Source organism: Zea mays, chromosome 4 (assembly GCF_902167145.1).
Source record: "Zea mays cultivar B73 chromosome 4, Zm-B73-REFERENCE-NAM-5.0, whole genome shotgun sequence".
Taxonomy (NCBI): Eukaryota; Viridiplantae; Streptophyta; class Magnoliopsida; order Poales; family Poaceae; genus Zea; species Zea mays.
Genome location: NC_050099.1, coordinates 636,729 through 655,172, shown reverse-complemented (window position 1 = coordinate 655,172; position 18,444 = coordinate 636,729). Strand labels below are relative to the sequence as shown.

At 45.6% G+C, this 18,444-nt stretch overlaps 2 protein-coding genes across 3 annotated transcripts; one reads left to right on the top strand and one right to left on the bottom strand.

Annotated features, from left to right (window-relative positions):
• Positions 1–13,074: 13,074 nt before the first annotated feature.
• LOC103655008 (tropinone reductase homolog At5g06060) lies at positions 13,075–14,680 on the top strand. Its single transcript, XM_008681830.2, has 2 exons — positions 13,075–13,385; positions 13,475–14,680. The coding sequence occupies exons 1-2, from the start codon at positions 13,273–13,275 to the stop codon at positions 14,211–14,213; spliced, it is 852 nt and encodes a 283-aa protein (XP_008680052.1). The 5' UTR covers positions 13,075–13,272; the 3' UTR covers positions 14,214–14,680.
• On the bottom strand, positions 14,349–17,801 carry LOC542766 (c-4 methylsterol oxidase). Of its 2 annotated transcripts, NM_001279592.2 has the most exons (7): positions 17,449–17,801; positions 17,119–17,256; positions 15,529–15,674; positions 15,304–15,423; positions 15,013–15,225; positions 14,823–14,903; positions 14,381–14,749 (listed from the first exon to the last, which is right to left on the bottom strand). In NM_001279592.2, exons 1-7 carry the CDS (start codon positions 17,485–17,487, stop codon positions 14,680–14,682), a joined length of 807 nt encoding a protein of 268 aa, NP_001266521.2. In that variant the 5' UTR covers positions 17,488–17,801; the 3' UTR covers positions 14,381–14,679. The 2 variants fall into 2 exon arrangements, with proteins under 2 accessions (XP_020407348.1, NP_001266521.2); XM_020551759.2 differs by lacking the exon at positions 17,119–17,256 and having other exon boundaries at positions 14,349–14,749; positions 17,449–17,663.
• Between the last annotated feature and the right edge of the window lie 643 nt (positions 17,802–18,444).

Genomic DNA, 18,444 nt, shown 5'->3' with positions numbered 1-18,444 from the left:
AAATTTGAATTTGAATCCTTTTAGGAGTTGCACCTTTGAGTCCAATGTACACATTCAAATCCCATTATAGAAATAATATATTTTATTATATATTTTATACTCATTTTCACTCACATAATATTTTTCTTCTCCTTTTCTAAATTCTTGAATTTCCTTTAGATCTTAAATTCTACTTTGAACTTTGATATATTTCTTTTCACATTATTTTTATATTGTCACAAAATGCAAACAAAATGAAACCTCAGCATGATGCATGCTGGGTCTATGTCACACCCGGATTTAATGGATAAAGCCGGGTGTATCTCATATATGCGTCAAAGAAGACAACACATATAATAACAGAGTGTATAGAGATAAATGTCACAATATCATAAAAGTAATTATTACATAGCGGAAGTCTTAAAAATAAATGATAAATATAAAACGAATTAAAGTCCATCCATAGCGTCATAAAGTCGAATGGGAGACGCCACCTAGATCAAGTCGAACTCCTCGTTGTGCGGCTCCTCCTGGGCCACCTGTTCTTCTCCTATGGGGGGTTGTGAGGCAGCAAGGGTGAGCTCATATATGTTCATCTCTCAACAAGTTGTGGGGAATAATGTGCATAAACTCCCCAAAGGTGGGGGTTCATATGATGTGTAAGGCTGATCAACAATAGGGTTAAAGCTGAGCATTGCTTTTAATAAGTTGGTCAAATTTTATTAGCAATTACTAGATGTAAGTAAATACCAAACCATAATAGAAATAATAGAATAAAATTAATAATAAATCCCATGCAATGCAATTGACGAATTGAATTTAGTTCCATAGTTTAATCATGCGAGAGTCCTGAGCTGCTCATGACCGTGAGCTCGGCTAGTATACCAGTTTTACACTCTACAGAGGTTGTACCCTTTACCCACAAGTCATGTTACCCATCTGCCAAGGGGTCATGAGTCCCATACACCTCTACCAAGGAAGCGAGGCAGGATAACACTACGAGGCCTTTACCTAGTTCCACTAGCTTCAGAAAACCTGCTACAGTTTCTAGGAAGAGCAATGTAGGAATCCCCCGTCTGACCACCATCGCAGCAAAATCAACCCGGGAACCTCCCTACTGCCCTTACCCCTATCAGGTAAGGTAGTCCTCCACTAGCTTTCCTAGTTAGTTAGCCAAGGGGTCTGTCGGTACCCTAGAATAGGGGTACCCCTTACTACCGTATAAAGGCACAGTACCCACGCGACTATCCTTGGACGCGTGGTAAAAGACCTGTATGTGGGACCAGACTACGACTCGCCCAAGCCTCGGGCGACTACTCTGGGCCAGCAACAATACTTGACCCCACCACATGGGCAGGTCCGGTGCCGCCACGTGTCCAGAGAATCTGACACTGAAGCACCTCCAGTGAGTAGGTCCGGACCCCCATGGAAAGGTACCAAACCCCTGTATATACGGTCCGGGCGTCCGAGTATGATCTAGGACCTCCACGTGTGCAAACTGGACCCCTAGGATGGGATCCGGACCCCTCTGTGTGGGGTCCGGGCCGCTCACATCAAGGTCCCGGGATTCCAAGACAGAGCATACCCAAGCCTTAGACAAGGCCTAGGCGGGGGTCCAGTGCCGACACGTGTCCGGACCTTATCGTATACACTTCTGCTCCCCGCCTAGGCGGAGACTCGATGCTGCCACGAGGCCTACTGCACGTGACGTAAGCCAATGGGCGAAGCCTGGCGTAAAGCCTCTAGGCTACACCGCCCCTGCATTTATTGCGGATAAGACGAGCGTTTGTCCATTCCAGTGGCAGGCGGCGCGCCTGGTCCATGTTGCGTGGGCTGCGCTATTACTCATCATTACTCGCACGTTACGAAAAAAACTGTCGCCGCCTATCAATACTGTGTGAACTGTGGCCATCATGGCGCCCGGTGATTACTCACATGTTATTAGTATTAATTATCCATATAATGTATTCTATCCATTATACTCCTGGGCACATGTTGGGGCTCAGCATCCTTGTATGTACCTCCCTTAAACTATAAAAGGGAAGGCACACAACGTTACAAGCACAGGCTCTGAGGTACACACGCTTACACGCTCTCTCAATACAACATACACACAGTGGAGGTAGGGTTTTACGCTCCGGTGGCCTGAACCACTATAATCCCTCATGTGCTCCTGTGTTCATCCCGAATCCACATAACAGGCAAAACGCTTAAGCCCCCTCCTCATCTTAGGATTAGGGCGGGTGCATTCCGCCACCCGGCCGGAGGATTTTCTCTCTGATAGGGTCTCATTCCACCCTTGTTGTGCACGTGTTTCTCAAGTTAAGCTCCATGTTCCAATTAAAATTAATGATCTTGACATGAACATAAATAAAATAACAGTGTAATTGGAACATGAAGATAATGTAATATTAAACCCAAAACCATATAGAGCAATAGCAAAACTACCCAAATGATTCAGGGGTGATCAAGGTGAAAAGGATAACCAGTCTAGGGTGACTATTGGGTTCCATCAAAATTAAGCCTATGCATTGATAAGTGATAATAAAGAACATTATTGGGTAAAAAGTGGTCACAGGCACAACTTGCCTTCAATGAGCTCCTGCTCAACAACTTCTACCTGCTAAACACCGGGATCCTCAGCCACTGGCTCTTCTACTCACCACAATACAAACAAGCATAGTATAAAGAGGAAATTAACATCACACCAAACATGTATACAAAATACATATCAATAATCTACATGTTAAAATAAGATCATAGGAACATGAATCATTAATTTTGGAGTTATGGATTTTAAGTTATGAATTTCTGAAGGTTTTATGTATTTGATACATGATTAATTAAGAGATAAATTTTAATATGGTTTTCATATCAAAACAGAGACACTATATGATAAACAACATTATTACAAAATTATAGGAACTAGGATGGATTAATTTGGACTTAATATGAATTTTCTATAAATTAAACAAGTTTCTGTAATTAATTTCATACTAAAAATCAATTTCCTTAATCATTTATTCACTTTTACTGGCTTCTGGACTGCGCATAGGAATACACAGAAAGCTAGGGGCTAATACAGAAATACTTCTAAGAAACAGAGCGCGTGGCGCCAGGACTGCGGGTTATTTTCCAGTAAGGCTGGAGGTTCTTTAGCAATTGTGATACGGCGAAGGGGTATCGGATAGTTCTGGTTGTCCGATCAGCATTCTATGGTTAAGATTAGATTTTGATTTTGTCGAATCGGTATGCCACGCGGTTCATCAGATTAGAGATCGACGGTTATGATTTTATGATGCGCGAACAGCGATCGACGCTCGGATTCGATCTGAACGGTCTCGATGCCACGGTCCTGAAGGGATACGCCTATCTAATTGTGTCCACTCGTTCGCGGATCAACGGTCCTACTGTGTCTCCAACCTTGCCGCACAGCGACGGCCAGGAGGAGTCCCACTCGGCGGAGCACTCGCCGGCGAGCCACCCAACTCGCCCGATCCGGTGACGATAACCCACGGTGATGCATGAAAAAAATGAAATTGCAGCTAGGGCGGTTACGTAAGGGGATGCCTCACCGGAAATTATTGCGACGAAGAAGTTGGCCGCAGTCCGGTTCGCTCTGTGGCGGCGCAAGGAGCACGGTGAGAAATTCCCGCCGTCCTAAGGTCTCACGAGCACGGACACTCCTCTGTCCTTGATCTACTCCTTCACCGGCCCGCCAGAGAACACTCTGTGGCTCCCGAGCGGTGTTGGTTGCGGGGGATGCCGGCGATGCATCCTCCGCCCGACGATGGCGCACGGCGGATTTCGGTGTGGAGAGTACGTCAAGGCCACGCAAGGAAACTAGAAGGGCAAGGCGACCACGACCTGCTCTTTATCTTGGCGAGGCCCCGAGCTGGCCAAGGGTAGTGGCCCAGCATGATCGATGGCGATCTCGCAGTGTCTGTTACGAGGAGGTGCGGAAGGACTGACAGGCGGGTCCCACATCGCAAAGGGCACCGAGCGCAGGACACACCTACCACGTGGTCCTGGTTGTCAGCGACGCGGAGGAATGCGGTGCAGTCGGATCGTGGAGCTAGCGTGCGGGTCCCGCGGGGCAGTGAAGGAGGGAAGGCGTGTATGCGTTGACGCGACTGCCCAGTGGGGCCATGATGTCGGCGCCCGGATGCGGTTGGGCTGTGCCGGCGGAATGGAATAATGGGCCGAATTGGGGGTCAGCTTAAGCTTGTCTCACAAATTTGAATACAAAATGCAAAACTACAAGAACTTCAGCATGAGATGCATATTTGTGTATTTAGTTATTTGTTATTTGACCAATATAATCTCATTAATTGAATATGCACAAAGAAAGAAAAACCAAATAATCCCCAAAGGTTCTATAATCTTAAAACACCCACTTATGAACATTTTTATTTATTTCTTTTATTATTTTTCCTTTATACAAATTTTGGGCTTTACACTTGTTGATGTGTCAATTCCCAAAGGGAGGGCGTCCAAGTTCAAAAACTATAAATTATTGTACTTCCTTTGTCCAATATTATTAAATTTAGAACATTGGAGCTTTCTAAAAAAATACTTATATTCTTTTCCTTTTAATTTTCAAAATTCCTAATTTAAATCCCCATTCAAATTCAAACTTCATGGTAAATTTGTTTTCTCATTAAATATTCATCTTAGACATGATATGGATGAATTTATCTATTTTTAATATTTATTTCATGATAACTAGTTCTCTCTTTCTCTAAATCTAGAATTCCAATTTAAGTCTTAAATTCCACTTGGGACACTAATATATTTCTATTTACATTATTTTTATATAGTCACCAAATGCACACACAATAAAACCTCATCATGATGCATAGTGTATTTTAGGTGTCCTTTATTTTTATTACTTACTCTTGCTTATAATTATTCTCTTGTTATAAGGAATAGATGACACAGAAGTAAAGAGGTCAACTATATTCTCATTGTATACATGTTTGGGTATTACAGTCTAGCTGCTGAAAATAGAAGATCTATTTTTGGCGGCTTGTCCTGCCCTAGTCGTCGAAAATAGAACAGCTATTTTCACACGATTGATAAAATCATTAATATTAGAGATCTATTTAGCTGAGTGAGCCTGACTTTTATTCTAACCACCATACATCCACTAGTGAATCTCTGGCATACTTGAGGTTATAGAATAAACCAAGTTACACAATACTGAGCATTTTACATTGGGTAAGGATATGTCCTAACTCATCCAAGGATGACTGGTATAATTGGTATTAATGACAAGGCTAGGTGTCCGAACGAAACTTCGACGACATGACCTCATTGTTCTCTATATACATGCATGAATATGGTGCAACAGAGAACATAGGTTATGTCATCAAAATTTCATTCGAAACGCAGCTTGTCAAAAATACCATACTATATCAGTCACTCGGATGCTGTAGAAATAAGGGACAATTCTACACTGATAAATCTCACGTGCGTGACACACATGAGAAGTGTTGATCCGAAACGGATAACATATAGGTTTTGTTACTCAGTTGATGTAATATTAAAATAATAATCGACTAATAGAATATTAAAATAATTAAATAATTTGTCGCATGGCCGAGTTATGGCCGAGTTATACATGTATGCCATTGATGGATGGAAGGAGACGACAGGTAGCCACATGGCGACATGAGTATGTGGCATTGCGACCATGCTAACACCAGTCGTGGAGGTGGCGAGTCACGAAGCGGTGACGCATGAGAAAAAAAAAGATATGCAAACATACTTATAGGCTCCCCCTATGTAAATAGGTCTTTACTTTTTTTTGGTTGACACGTGGCCAACAAAAATAACAAGCTTAATTTTGGCAACCACATATTAGCCACAAAAAATTAACTTATTTTTTACGTAGCCACCAAAGCTTAAGAGCTTGTTTGAAATAAAGGGTAATGGAGGGGATCGAGGGGACTAGAATCCCTCACTATTCAAAATTGAGTAGTGGGGATTCTAACCCCCTCAATCCACTTTATTACCTTTGATTCCAAACAAGCTCTAAAAGCTTAGTTGTAATACTCATTTTGTAAGAAAATCTAAAAGGAGAAATTATATTCCTTTATATACATGTGTGCTATCTCTATTTATCATTTCATGTGGAATAAATGACTAACAAAGGACACCACTAAATCATGCATCATGCTGGTTTTTCATTTTGTGTGCATTTTGTGACAATGTGACAATAAGGTAGAAATAAATATGTTAATACCCAAATCAGAGTTTAAATCCTGAAGGAAAAAAATTGGAAATAATGAAGAATGGGAGAAATACTATACAAAATAAAATAAATTTAGGAATAAATACATTATTTCCATACTATGTTCAACCCAACATATAATGTGTAGATGAAATTGCCACAAGCTTTGGATTTAAAGGGGAAATTGGAAATTGAATTTGGGGAGAAAGAAAACAAAATAGAAAGAAAACAAAAAGGAAAGGAAAGAAAAGAAAAAGGAAAAGGTTAAAACACCGCTTGGGCCAGCTCAACTTCATTTTGGCCCAAACTCCTTCAACCGCGCGGCCCATCTAGCCCACTCCCGCGCAGCCGACCTCACCATTGCGCCGACATATGGGGCCCTTGCGTCAGTCTACACCGTTGCGCTGCACTCCTTCTGAAGTCACTTACGGGTGGAACCCACCCGTCGGGGTTTCCCCCTTCCTCGCGCCCACCTTCGTGCATGTCGCGTCTTCAGCCACGAGCTACGGAGCCTTGTTCAACCGCCATTACCCTGCCTCGCCTACAAGTATCGGGATCCACGATCTCGCCGCTCGCGCTCCCATCTTCTCGCCGCGCACTTCCACCATCGCCTGGCGCCGCTGAGAGATAGAGAACGCCGCCGCCGCCGCTGCTGTTGAATTGGCAATCCCACTGCTACTCTCGCCTGCGTGCTTAACCTGGTCTCGTCCCCAAGTGCGTGGGAAGGTGTTGGCAAACAATCGGCTCGAAAGGGCCGTGGTGCGCGTGTGAATTGCTCGTCGTTGATCCAAGGACCGCGGGGAAGCCAATTCGTCGTGGGCCGAACCCTTCACGCCGCATTCTCTTGTAAGTTCTCATCATCCGATTCGCCTTCGTCATCGCGTTTATTTTTCACCGGGTCGCGGGGCGTATGATCGCCATGGACTGGGTTTGTGTCTCGCCGGAGAAAACGCCACGCGGTGGCACGGCGTCGCGGTGTCCTAGCAAGCTGAGGTTGGTGACGGCACGTGAACCATTGATCGTGCATCGAACATCCCTGATTAGAAGTGAGGGTAACGCTTCGCGCGCGGAATTAGATCTGTTGGATCGCGATCGGATGGTCTAGGGTGGATAACGATTATTTAAAATATGGGCCGTGGATCTCTGATCCGACGGCTGTGTGGGCGTACCGGTTCGTTATGCGCCCGATCTAATCTTGACCGTGGGGCACGGATCTAATGGCTGTAGGCCCAGGATACCCCTTCGGCTCTGCAAAATTGCAATCGAGCCCCTACTTTTATTTTAAATAGAACCCGCTGTCCAGGGCAGAGATAGCTGAGTCTGTGTAGATTTTGCGAATTAACCCTGACCTTTCTAGAATTTGACGCCTAGTCCAGAAAAGAATAAAAATAGAGAAATAAATATAGAAATTGGTTTTTAATACAAAATTAATTCTAGAAACTTGGAAAATTCGTATTTAATTCATTTTAATTCCAAATTGATCCATTGCAGTTTCTAAAATTTTGTTATATTATTGTTTATCGCCTAGGGTCTCTGTTTTGACATGAAAACAGTAGTAAAATTTATTTCTCACTTAATCATATATCAAGCACATAAAACCTTTGAAAATTCATAATTTAAAATCCATAACTCCAAAATTAATGGTTTGTGTTCCAAGGATCTTATTTTAATGTGTAGATTATTATTATGTACTTTGTTTACATGTTTGGTGTGATGTTAATTGCTCCTTTGTACTGTGCTTGTTTGTATTGTGGCGAGTAGAAGAGCCAGTGGCTGAGGATCCTGGTGTCCAGCAGATTGAGGTTGCTGAGCAGAAGCTCATTGAAGGCAAGTTGTGCCCTTAATCACTTATTTTTTACCCAGTCATGTTCTTATTAATCATAATGATCAACATAGGTTAATTATGATGGGACCCAATAGGTCACCCTAGTCTGTTTATCCTTTTTACCTTGTTTACCCCTGAATGACTTGGGTAGTTTTGCCATTGCTTTATATGGTTTTTGGTCATCCATGTTCCAATTATTCTGTTATGTTATTTATGTTCATGATAAGATCATTATGTTAATGGGAACATGGAGAACCACCCGGGAAAACGTGCCACCACAAGGGAGGAATGGGACCCCTTGGCTAACTAATTAGGAAAGCTAGTGAAAGACTACCTTATCCGAAAGGGACAAGGGCAGTAGGGGAGTTGCATGCAGGGAGGTTCTCGGGTTGATTTTGCTGCGATGGCGGTTAGACGGGGGATTCTTGCAAGTGCTCTTCCCATAAACTGTAGCGGGTTTTTGGAAGCTAGTGGAACTTTGTAAAGGCCTCGTAGTGTTACCTTGCCTCGCATCCTCAGTATAGGTGTATGGGATTGGTCGTCTCTTGGCAGATGGGTAACATGACTTGTGGGTATAGGGTACAACCTCTGCAGAGTGTAAAACTGGTATACTAGCCGTGCTCACGGTCATGAGCGACTCGGACACTCACATGATTAATTTATGTAACTTAAATTCAATCTGTCATTTGCATTTGCATGGGATTATTTATTATGGTTTGGTATTTACTTACACTTAGTAACTGCTAATAAAATTTGATCAACTTGTTAAAAGCAATGCTCAGCTATAACCTCTATTGTTGATCAGCCTTACACATCACATGAACTCCCACCTTTGGTGAGTTCATACCCACTGGTTTCCCCACAACTTGTTGAGCTATGATCATGTGTGAGCTCACTCTTGCTGTCTCACACCCCCTCCCTCACAGGAGAAGAACAGGTGGTTGAAGAGGAGCCATACAACGAGGAGTTTGATCTGATCTAGGTGGTGTCTTCTAGTTGACTTATTGGCGCCGAGGATGGATTTAGTTCGTTTTATATTTATCCTTTATGTTTGTAGGACTTCCGTTATGTAATAAGTACTCTGATATTATTGTGACATTTATCTCTATACACTCTGTTATTATATATATTGTTTTTTTTTGCGCATGTATGAGATGCATCCGGCTTTGTTCCTTAAACCTGGGTGTGATATTAGTTTCCGTGTTTGACACATGACAGTTGAGAATAGGCTTCTTATTTTCAACAGTTGTGTGCACGTTGCCAAAAATTAAGGTTCTGATTAGAACCTCTAAAGCTAATAATTAGCTCTAAATTTAGCTCTAGAGATTCCAAATACCTCCAGCTAATTGTTAGCTACTTCGTAGTGGCTAAATATTAGCTCTAGGGGTTCTGAATGGATACTAAGTTTAGTGAAGAAACTTGTTTTCGCGTAGTGTAAACTTAAAATAATTTAAATTGATTTTGGAACGGAACTGATTTTCGTGTAGTGTAAACTCCGCCTATGTTGATTGGAAGACTTCCTTAAGTCGTTTCAACATAGCCGGTCCCAAGCCCGGTAAAGGAGGAGGGTTGTGTTAGGTCCGGCAAACCAACGTAAAAACCAGCCAAATCTTATGGAGATGAAACCACAAAGAAAATCGTTGGGGCGTAACCCTCTTAGCGACGCGCCATATCGGAACCCGGGTATGGTGTTAAATGAGCAAGGGTCGGGCCGTCACCCCTTAAGTGACGCGCCGTCTCTTGATCTGGAGCCGGTGATAAATGAGCAAGGATCAGGTCGTCGCATCCTTAGTGGCGCGCTACATCGACGCCCGGGTGTAGTGGAAAATGAGCAAGGGTCTTTGCATCTTCCTCGGCGGGTGCGAAGGGTAAGGAAGTTAGTCGAGCCAACTAGGGTCCGTGTAGGTAGTTGGAACGTAGGTTCCTTAACAGGTAAGTTACGAGAAATAGTTGACGTTGCGGTGAGGAGACGAGTAAATATTTTATGCGTTCAAGAGACCAAGTGGAAAGGACAGAAGGCGAAGGAAGTGGAAGGTACAGGCTTCAAGTTGTGGTACACGGGGACTGCAACAAACAAGAATGGAGTAGGCGTCTTGATCGATAAGAGCCTTAAATATGGAGTAGTAGATGTTAAGAGGGTAGGAGATAGAATCATCCTAGTCAAGCTGGTCATTGGGGACTTGGTTCTCAATGTTATCAGCGCGTATGCTCCTCAAGTAGGCCTTAATGAGAACTCAAAGAGGGAGTTCTGGGAAGGCCTGGAGGACATGGTTAGTAGTGTGCCAGTTGGCGAGAAGCTCTTCATAGGAGGAGATCTCAATGGCCATGTGGGTACATCTAGCACCAGTTTCGAGGGTGTGCATGGAGGCTTCGGCTTTGGGACTAGGAATCAAGAAGGAGAGGAAATCCTAAACTTTGCCCTAGCCTATGACATGTTTATAGCAAACACTTTCTTTAGGAAGAGGACATCCCACCTGGCGACCTTCAGTAGTGGCCAACACACTAGCCAGATTGATTTCGTCCTCTTGAGAAAAGAGGATAGGCATGCCTGCTTAGATTGCAAGGTTATACCTGGAGAGTGTGTGGTAACCCAACATAAGCTTGTCGTAGCTGACTTCCGTTTTAAGATTCGTTTACAACGGAATAAGCATAACAAGGTCACTAGAACAAAGTGGTGGAAGCTTAAAGGGGATGTGGCCCAAACTTTCAAGGAGAGAGTTATCGAGGAGGGCCCTTGGGCAGAAGAGGGAGACTCAAATATCATGTGGAGGAAGATGGCGATGTGCATCCGAAAGATAGCTTCAGAAGCGTTTGGGCTGAGTCAAGGAAACAGAAGGGAAGTTAAAGACACTTGGTGGTGGAACGAAGATGTCCAAAAGGCTATCAAGGAGAAGAAAGATTGCTACAAACGCTTACATCATGACAAGTGTGCAGAAAACATAGAGAAGTATAGGATAGCGAAGAAGTCTGCAAAGCGAGCGGTTAGTAGAGCCCGGGGTCAAGCCTTTGACAACCTTTATCAACGGTTGGACACAAAGCAGGGAGAAAAGGATATCTATAGGATGGCCAAGATTCGTGAAAGGAAGACAAGGGATGTCAACCAAGTCAAATGCATCAAGGATGAAGCAAACCAACTATTAGTGAAGAATGAAGAGATCAAGAATAGATGGAAGGAGTACTTCAACAAATTGTTCAATGGAGGGAATGAGAGTTCTACAATAGAATTGGACGAACCATTCGATGACAACAACAGGGGTTTTGTGCGAAGGATACAAGAATATGAAGTTAAGGAGGCGCTAAAAAGGATGAAGGTAGGAAAGGTGATGGGCCCTGATGGTATCCCTATCGAGGTATGGAGATGCCTTGGAGACATAGCGATAGTATGGCTGACTAAGCTTTTCAACACCATCTTTCGGACAAACAGAATGCCCGACGAGTGGCGGCGGAGTACATTAGTACCAATCTTCAAGAACAAAGGAGATGTTCAAAGTTGTACTAATTACCGTGGAATTAAACTCATGAGCCATACAATGAAGCTATGGGAGAGAGTCATTGAACACCGCCTGCGAAAGCTGACGAGCGTGACCCAAAATCAGTTTGGTTTCATGCCCGGGAGATCAACTATGGAGGCCATTTTCTTACTAAGACAACTTATGGAGAGATTCAGAGAACAAAAGAAAGACCTGCATATGGTCTTCATAGACTTGGAGAAGGCTTATGACAAAGTACCCAGGAGTGTAATGTGGTGGGCCTTGGAAAAACACAAAGTAGCAACAAAGTACATTAATCTTATTAAAGATATGTACACTAATGTTGTGACAAGTGTCCGAACAAGTGATGGGGACACCGATGACTTTCCAATTAACATAGGACTACATCAAGGGTCGGCTTTGAGCCCTTATCTTTTCGCTTTGGTGATAGATGAGGTCACAAGGGACATACAAGGAGATATACCGTGGTGTATGCTTTTTGCCGATGATGTGGTACTTATTGAGGAGAGTAGGAGTGGTGTTTCGCAAAAGTTGGGATTGTGGAGGCAGACGCTGGAAGCAAAAGGTTTTAGGCTTAGTAGGTCTAAAACGGAGTATATGAAGTGTGATTTCAATGCCATGGGGTATGAAGATGGCGATGTTAGTCTTGATGGGCAAGTGGTACCCAAGAAAGACACTTTTCGTTACTTAGGATCAATGCTTCAGAAGGATGGAGACATCGATGAGGATGTCAGTCATAGAATTAAAGCTGGATGGTTGAAGTGGCGGCAAGCGGCGGGTGTCTTATGCGACCCCCGGGTGCCACACAAACTAAAAGGCAAATTCTACAGGACAGCAATCCGGCCGGCTATGTTGTATGGAGCAGAATATTGGCCCACTAAAAGACGACATGTCCAACAACTGTGTGTGGCAGAGATGCGTATGTTGCGCTGGATATGTGGCCACACAAGGAGAGACCGAGTCCGGAATGATGACATACGAGAGAGAGTAGGAGTGGCGCCAATTGAGGAGAAGCTTATGCAACATCGTTTGAGATGGTTTGGACATATCCAACGAAGACCTGAAGAGGCACCAGTGCATATCGGAATAATTAGGCGTCCCGAGAATGTGAAGAGAGGTAGAGGTCGACCAACCTTGACGTGGACAGAGGCAGTGAAGAGGGACCTGAAGGAGTGGAATATTGATAAAGAGCTCGCCGTGGATAGGAAGGGGTGGAAGTGTGCAATTCACGTGCCAGAACCTTGATTTATAGTTCCGCTTTTCCTCCTTAATCGTTTGACCTTTTCTTGTGCCCATTTAGACCTTGCTGGTTCTTGTGGGTTTTATCTCTTTTATGTGTTCCCCCGTTTCGTCGTTTTCGGTTCTCCTTTGCCTTTGTTTCCCCTGTTTTCTTTGGGGGTTGAGCTCTGAGGTTTTCATACAGGGTTTCATCTCTAGCCTACCCCAACGTGCTTGGGACAAAAGGCTTTGTTGTTGTTGTTGTTGTTGTTGTTGTTGTTGATTTTGGAACGGAACTGAGGATGTGAGGTGACAAAACAATCATCAATACCAAGGTCCCCGTGCACAGAGCCATTGAGAAGGGACGATTAATCGTGGTGCCCGAAGACATACGGACAGGCATGGAAGGAAGAATCGATGCCTATATATGCTGTAGGAGTACGTATGTGATAATTAAATCTCTCTCTCAGCCGATAATCGTCAGGTGACATTAAAGTTGCGTAACTCCTCGATCGGATTCACTCATGGCGGCGACTGGATCAGGCAGCGGCGGCGGCAGACAGAATGAGGAGGCGAGGCAGCGGTGGAGCCTGGCAGGAAAGACGGCACTAGTCACCGGAGGAACCAAAGGGATCGGGTAGTAGTAGTACTATACGTGCGTGTCAATCATCTATGCATATCGAGTTCATGCTCATGTCGATCGATGCATGCATATATATGATGCAGGCTTGCGATCGTGGAGGAGCTGGCGAGCCTTGGCGCCAGGGTGCACACCTGCTCCCGCACTGCCGGAGACCTGGACGCATGCCGGCGCCGCTGGGCCGACAAGGGCCTAGTCCAAGCCGGCGACGTGATCACCACCTCCGTCTGTGATGTGTCCTCGGAGCGCGACAGGGAGAGCCTGGTGGCCACCGTGCGCGACATCTTCCACGGCAGCCTCCACATCCTCGTCAACAACGCCGGCGGGTCCCTGTACAGGCCGGCGGCGGCCACCACGCCCGACGACTACGCCCACCTCATGGCCACCAACCTGGACTCGTGCTTCCACCTCAGCCGCCTCGCCCACCCGCTCCTCCGGCGGGCGGGCGGCGCCGTGGTGGTGCACATGTCCTCCGTGGCGGCCTTCGTCGCGTACCCGGCGCTGTCCGCCTACTCGGTCAGCAAGGGCGCTCTGCAGCCGCTCACCAGGAGCCTCGCTGCCGAGTGGGCGCCGCACGGCGTCCGCGTCAACTGCGTCGCGCCAGGGGTCATCGACAGTACAGGCATCTCTGGCACGACGCTGGGCGACGCCAGCAGGGCACGGAGGCTGGCGGAGATGGAGATGTCGCGGGTGCCCATGCGCCGCTTTGGCACGCCACAGGAGGTGGCCGCGCTCGTCGCCTTCCTCTGCATGCCCGCCGCCTCCTACATTACTGGCCAGGTCATCTGCATCGATGGCGGACGAACCGTTGCCGCCAAACTGTGAATGGATTGCAACCTCTGTTGCTACTCCAGCTTGCGAATTGAACAGTCACTGCAGATCAATTGTGTGCGCGTGTACGAGGAACAATGCAATTCCGGAATCGATTACCAACAAAATACACAAGCGTGCAGAGGAAAGTTTCTAGGGTGCAAAGCTACCCCCACCATCGCTGACGACTCAATTCAGATGGTTATTACTGCTGCCAGGCCATTCCATATGTATACATCCCGTCGAGTCACGAAAGAAACGCAAAGCAAACCACCAGGAGGAGATGACAAATCATCAAATTCAGTTCATGACAGACCAGGGCCACCAGGGCCTCATTCTTGATCATAGCAAACACAGGAAATCAATATCTCAACCTATAGTATCGATGGTCAGGAGATAAACTGACTGTTTCTAGGGTGCATCCATATCTCCTTCCATGAGTGAAACTCTATCGCCAGTCTTGCTGAGCAGCTTCCACAATCTACAGATTTTTCCCTTCTTTCTCCTCAATGGTCTTTGCCTTGCGATAATCCTTGTCCGTGCCGAACAACCTGAAACACGACCAATGAGTTCAGACTTCAGAGCCCCTGCACAGCTCAACACAGTCATGCCACGGATCCTTACCAGTCCATGTAAACAAATGTTGAGGCATAGTTCCCTGACTTTGTGTACAGCACACGGTGATGGTAGTCATGGAAGTCCGAGCTATTCACCATGACAAAAGCTCAGCAAATGGCCAGACGTTCAGCTTCAAATAAACAAGCACAATCTCTTTTAAGGGGGGGGAAGGAAAACAATGATCTAGCTTACTTACCCGCCATACAGCGGCAGGAAATTTGATGGGCTCCATGGGAAGTGATAGCCGCTGTGAGCTTCAACTGTCTCCAAAACCCTCAACACCATCCACAGCCACAGGGTGAAGAGATGAGGGCCAGTAAGAGCAGGACCAACAACTGTGGCGAATCCCAGGAACAAAATTTCAGCTGGGTGGGCATATTCCGATGTTAAACCAAAGGGTGTGGCGTACCTGCAAGGATTCATTCTGTCATTGACTAGAAAGTGTTGCAACATGTAAAGCGAGATGTAGTGAAGCAGTATCACTTACTCATGGTGGACGCTGTGAACGTGTTTGTATAGCCATTTCGTATGCAATGCCCTGTGCCCCCAATAGAATATAAAATCCTCAAGGACAAAGTAGAAAAGAACTTGAGATACAACAACCGACCTGCAAAAAAGGTGTTGGTGTGCTGAGATAGTGAGACGAGAAGAATACTAGTAATAACGTAACTTAATAGCTCCTTTACATAGGAGGAGAGAAGTGAGTGCATACCAATGTGGCAAAGGAAGAGAGCTCCTGAGACCCATGAATTTGAAGGCAGGATACGAGAAAATCATGACAGGCAGGTTCACACATACATGGTAGAGAATGAGGCGCAAGACACATCTGTTTTGGTAAGCAGAGGTGTTGCTCTTCTTCTGTAAACAAAAAATGCACACATTTTTTTGTGTTAAGGGAACCAGATATTGTACCAAGATAAGCCTACCGCACATAGATGAAAGGATCAACCATTCTTTGTTTATAGGCACTAGGAGCTTGGAACAGAATTAATAGCATGCATGTTCTGCTTCACATGGGAATCTAGGCATTGCAATCGGATGAAAGAACCAGAATATCTAATGGAACAAAATATCACTGAAATTGACCAGAACTAATAGCATGCATGTTCTGCTTCTAGAATGCGTTGGTTGCTGCTACTCTGAAATTGTCCAGAATCAAATGTTAGCAACACTAATCTCACGAGTTCGAACCAACAGCAAAAGTATCACCGATCATATGATTCGGGACAATTTCAGAGTAGCAGCAACCAACATATTCTAGAAGGAACTGGAAAGAGAGAGGATCTGAGAACAAGAGAGGGAATGAGAGGGAGAAGATGAACAATAACGGGAAGTAGAGATTTCTGTTGTAAAATGATTCTTCGATGCCCCCACAGCCGGTACAGCTCTCCTTTTATAGGTGAAGTTACCCACTTATCCCTGTCTAATGCCTCACATGGCAGCCATTCCTAACAAGGGTCAACCATTATTTGTTTATGGGCACTAGGAGCTTGGAACAGAATTAATAGCATGCATGTTCTGCTTCACATGGGAATCTAGGCATTGCAATCCGATGAAAGAACCAGAATATCTAGTGGAACAAAATATCACTGAATCTCCAATTTAGCCAAACCCTTGGTCGTAGCTATGTTTTCTTATGGAACAACTCAATTTCAATTCTAAAGAAAGTTAGATAAGATCTGGATAGAAAAGATTAACTGAATATTAATATGGCATGGTGCGAACAGCTGAAACAATACTATTGCAAGGTGAGCGCTGTAAAGATCAAATATTCAACAGTTCCCTGTAAAAATGTACATGTTAATCGCGAAGACGTGGACAATGGGAACGAATTCTCCCGATTTCCGTTCTCCCTTCTGTGGGGAAAAAGGGAAACTGAAAGGGAAAGGACGGCGACTCTATGTTCATCTTTCCATGTCTTTATGTGGTCACAGTGGGTAGCGAAAACAGTTATCACTGGATCCTCCTCCACGGTGGGTGGGTTAAGCGGAAGAGGAAAGTGTCACCTCGATTTGCCCAGTCTGGGAGCCCTATCGTCCCATTTATTTGCTGTTTGTTCCTCCTACTCCTACTCTTTCCGAGCGAAGTTGTGTAACCTTTTGATTCCTACTAGTATATGATTTGAGGAGACAAGAAGATCCATCCATTAATGGACGCAGGCTGGGCGACTGACAGACAATTGACGGGCCGAGAGGTGAATGGATCAAATCGGGCATGTTACTCTTTCAGATTAGCAGCGGCAGTGGGCACTGGCTCAAAAGGAAAAGGACAAGAAAAAAAAGAAGCATGGGGATGGGGGTACCTGGATCTTGTACTTGGCGAAGAGTCCGAAGCGCTCGAAGAGGAGGGAGGGGAGGCCGGAGAGGAAGAAGACGGTCTCGTGGAGCAGGAAGGTGACGACGGTGGCGAGCTGGAACTCGGTGAAGTTGGCGATCAGGAGCTGCATTCATTTGTGTTTTCCCGTTACGTTTCCCCCGGCGAGGAACAGCAGTGAGAGACAGAGATCTGGGGATGAGGAGGGAGAGAAGAGAGCGGAGCAGAGATTGATTGGCAGAGAGAGAGAGAGAGAGAGAGAGAGAGAGAGAGAGAGAGAGAGAGAGAGAGAGGGAGGGGGAATAGTAGGTGGGGGTACCTGCCACGCTGAGTCGATGGCTGACATGGGCGCCGCCATTGTGAGAGAGATAGATCGCCGGCGGCGAAGATGCCGAGGAGGGGAGAGGGGAGGCTGAGCCTGGCCTGCGACTGGGAGGAGAAGGCGGATTTTTTTTTCTCTAGCCTTTTGGCAGGCTCTGCTTGCGCTCGCTAAAGCGGCGAGCTCAGACTCCTCTCGTGGCCTTCCAATTCCATTGCTCCGTCTCCTCTCTTTTGGCCTGTCGTGGCCTTGTGCCGTACCGCCGCTCACGTTGCCACTTGCCTCGCCGCCACATGCGTGCAAGTCATGAATTCCATGGATGCATGTGTAGCCCTGGAATTGGATTCCAATCTAGTCATGAATCCGTGCGTCTCATCAGTCTATATGCTTTCTTTTCAAATTTCGTTACCACAAAATCAACCAAAAAAAGTGTGTTTCAAATAAGCCTGGTTCGGTTATTCCTAACATATGGATTGGCTGGTATTAAAAAAATTATGAAAAATTATGACTTATTTGGAATTTAAACACATCCAATCACACTCAATCCACATGGACTGAGAGGAAAGCGAACAGGCCCTAAGCAGACATGGGCTATCTTCTTTATTAAAACCTCACCCGATTTCGAGCGCTCTCCGTACGACGCGCTCCGGCTGTGCCGAAGGCACAGATGCGAACTCGTCCTTAAACTGAGCTTTGAGCTAGCTCGTGTCCAGCTCTCATACCCCACACTGTGTCCAGCTCCCATCCCTTCCACGCTGTCCTTGTCTGATTGTCTCCCCACCTCGCAATTGTCGTCCGTGCTCGAATTGCTCCACCAGCCCGCCTCGCCGTGGGGCACGACCTTCCTCCACGACACCTGCGGCTCCGACAACCATGACGACAACATGCTCCTCTATGACCACGGCCACCACACCTTCTTCCTCCTCCCCCAAATCACCACTGAGGTCCACATCTGGTCGCCTCCCCAGCCGACCACACCACCATGATGCCAACGGA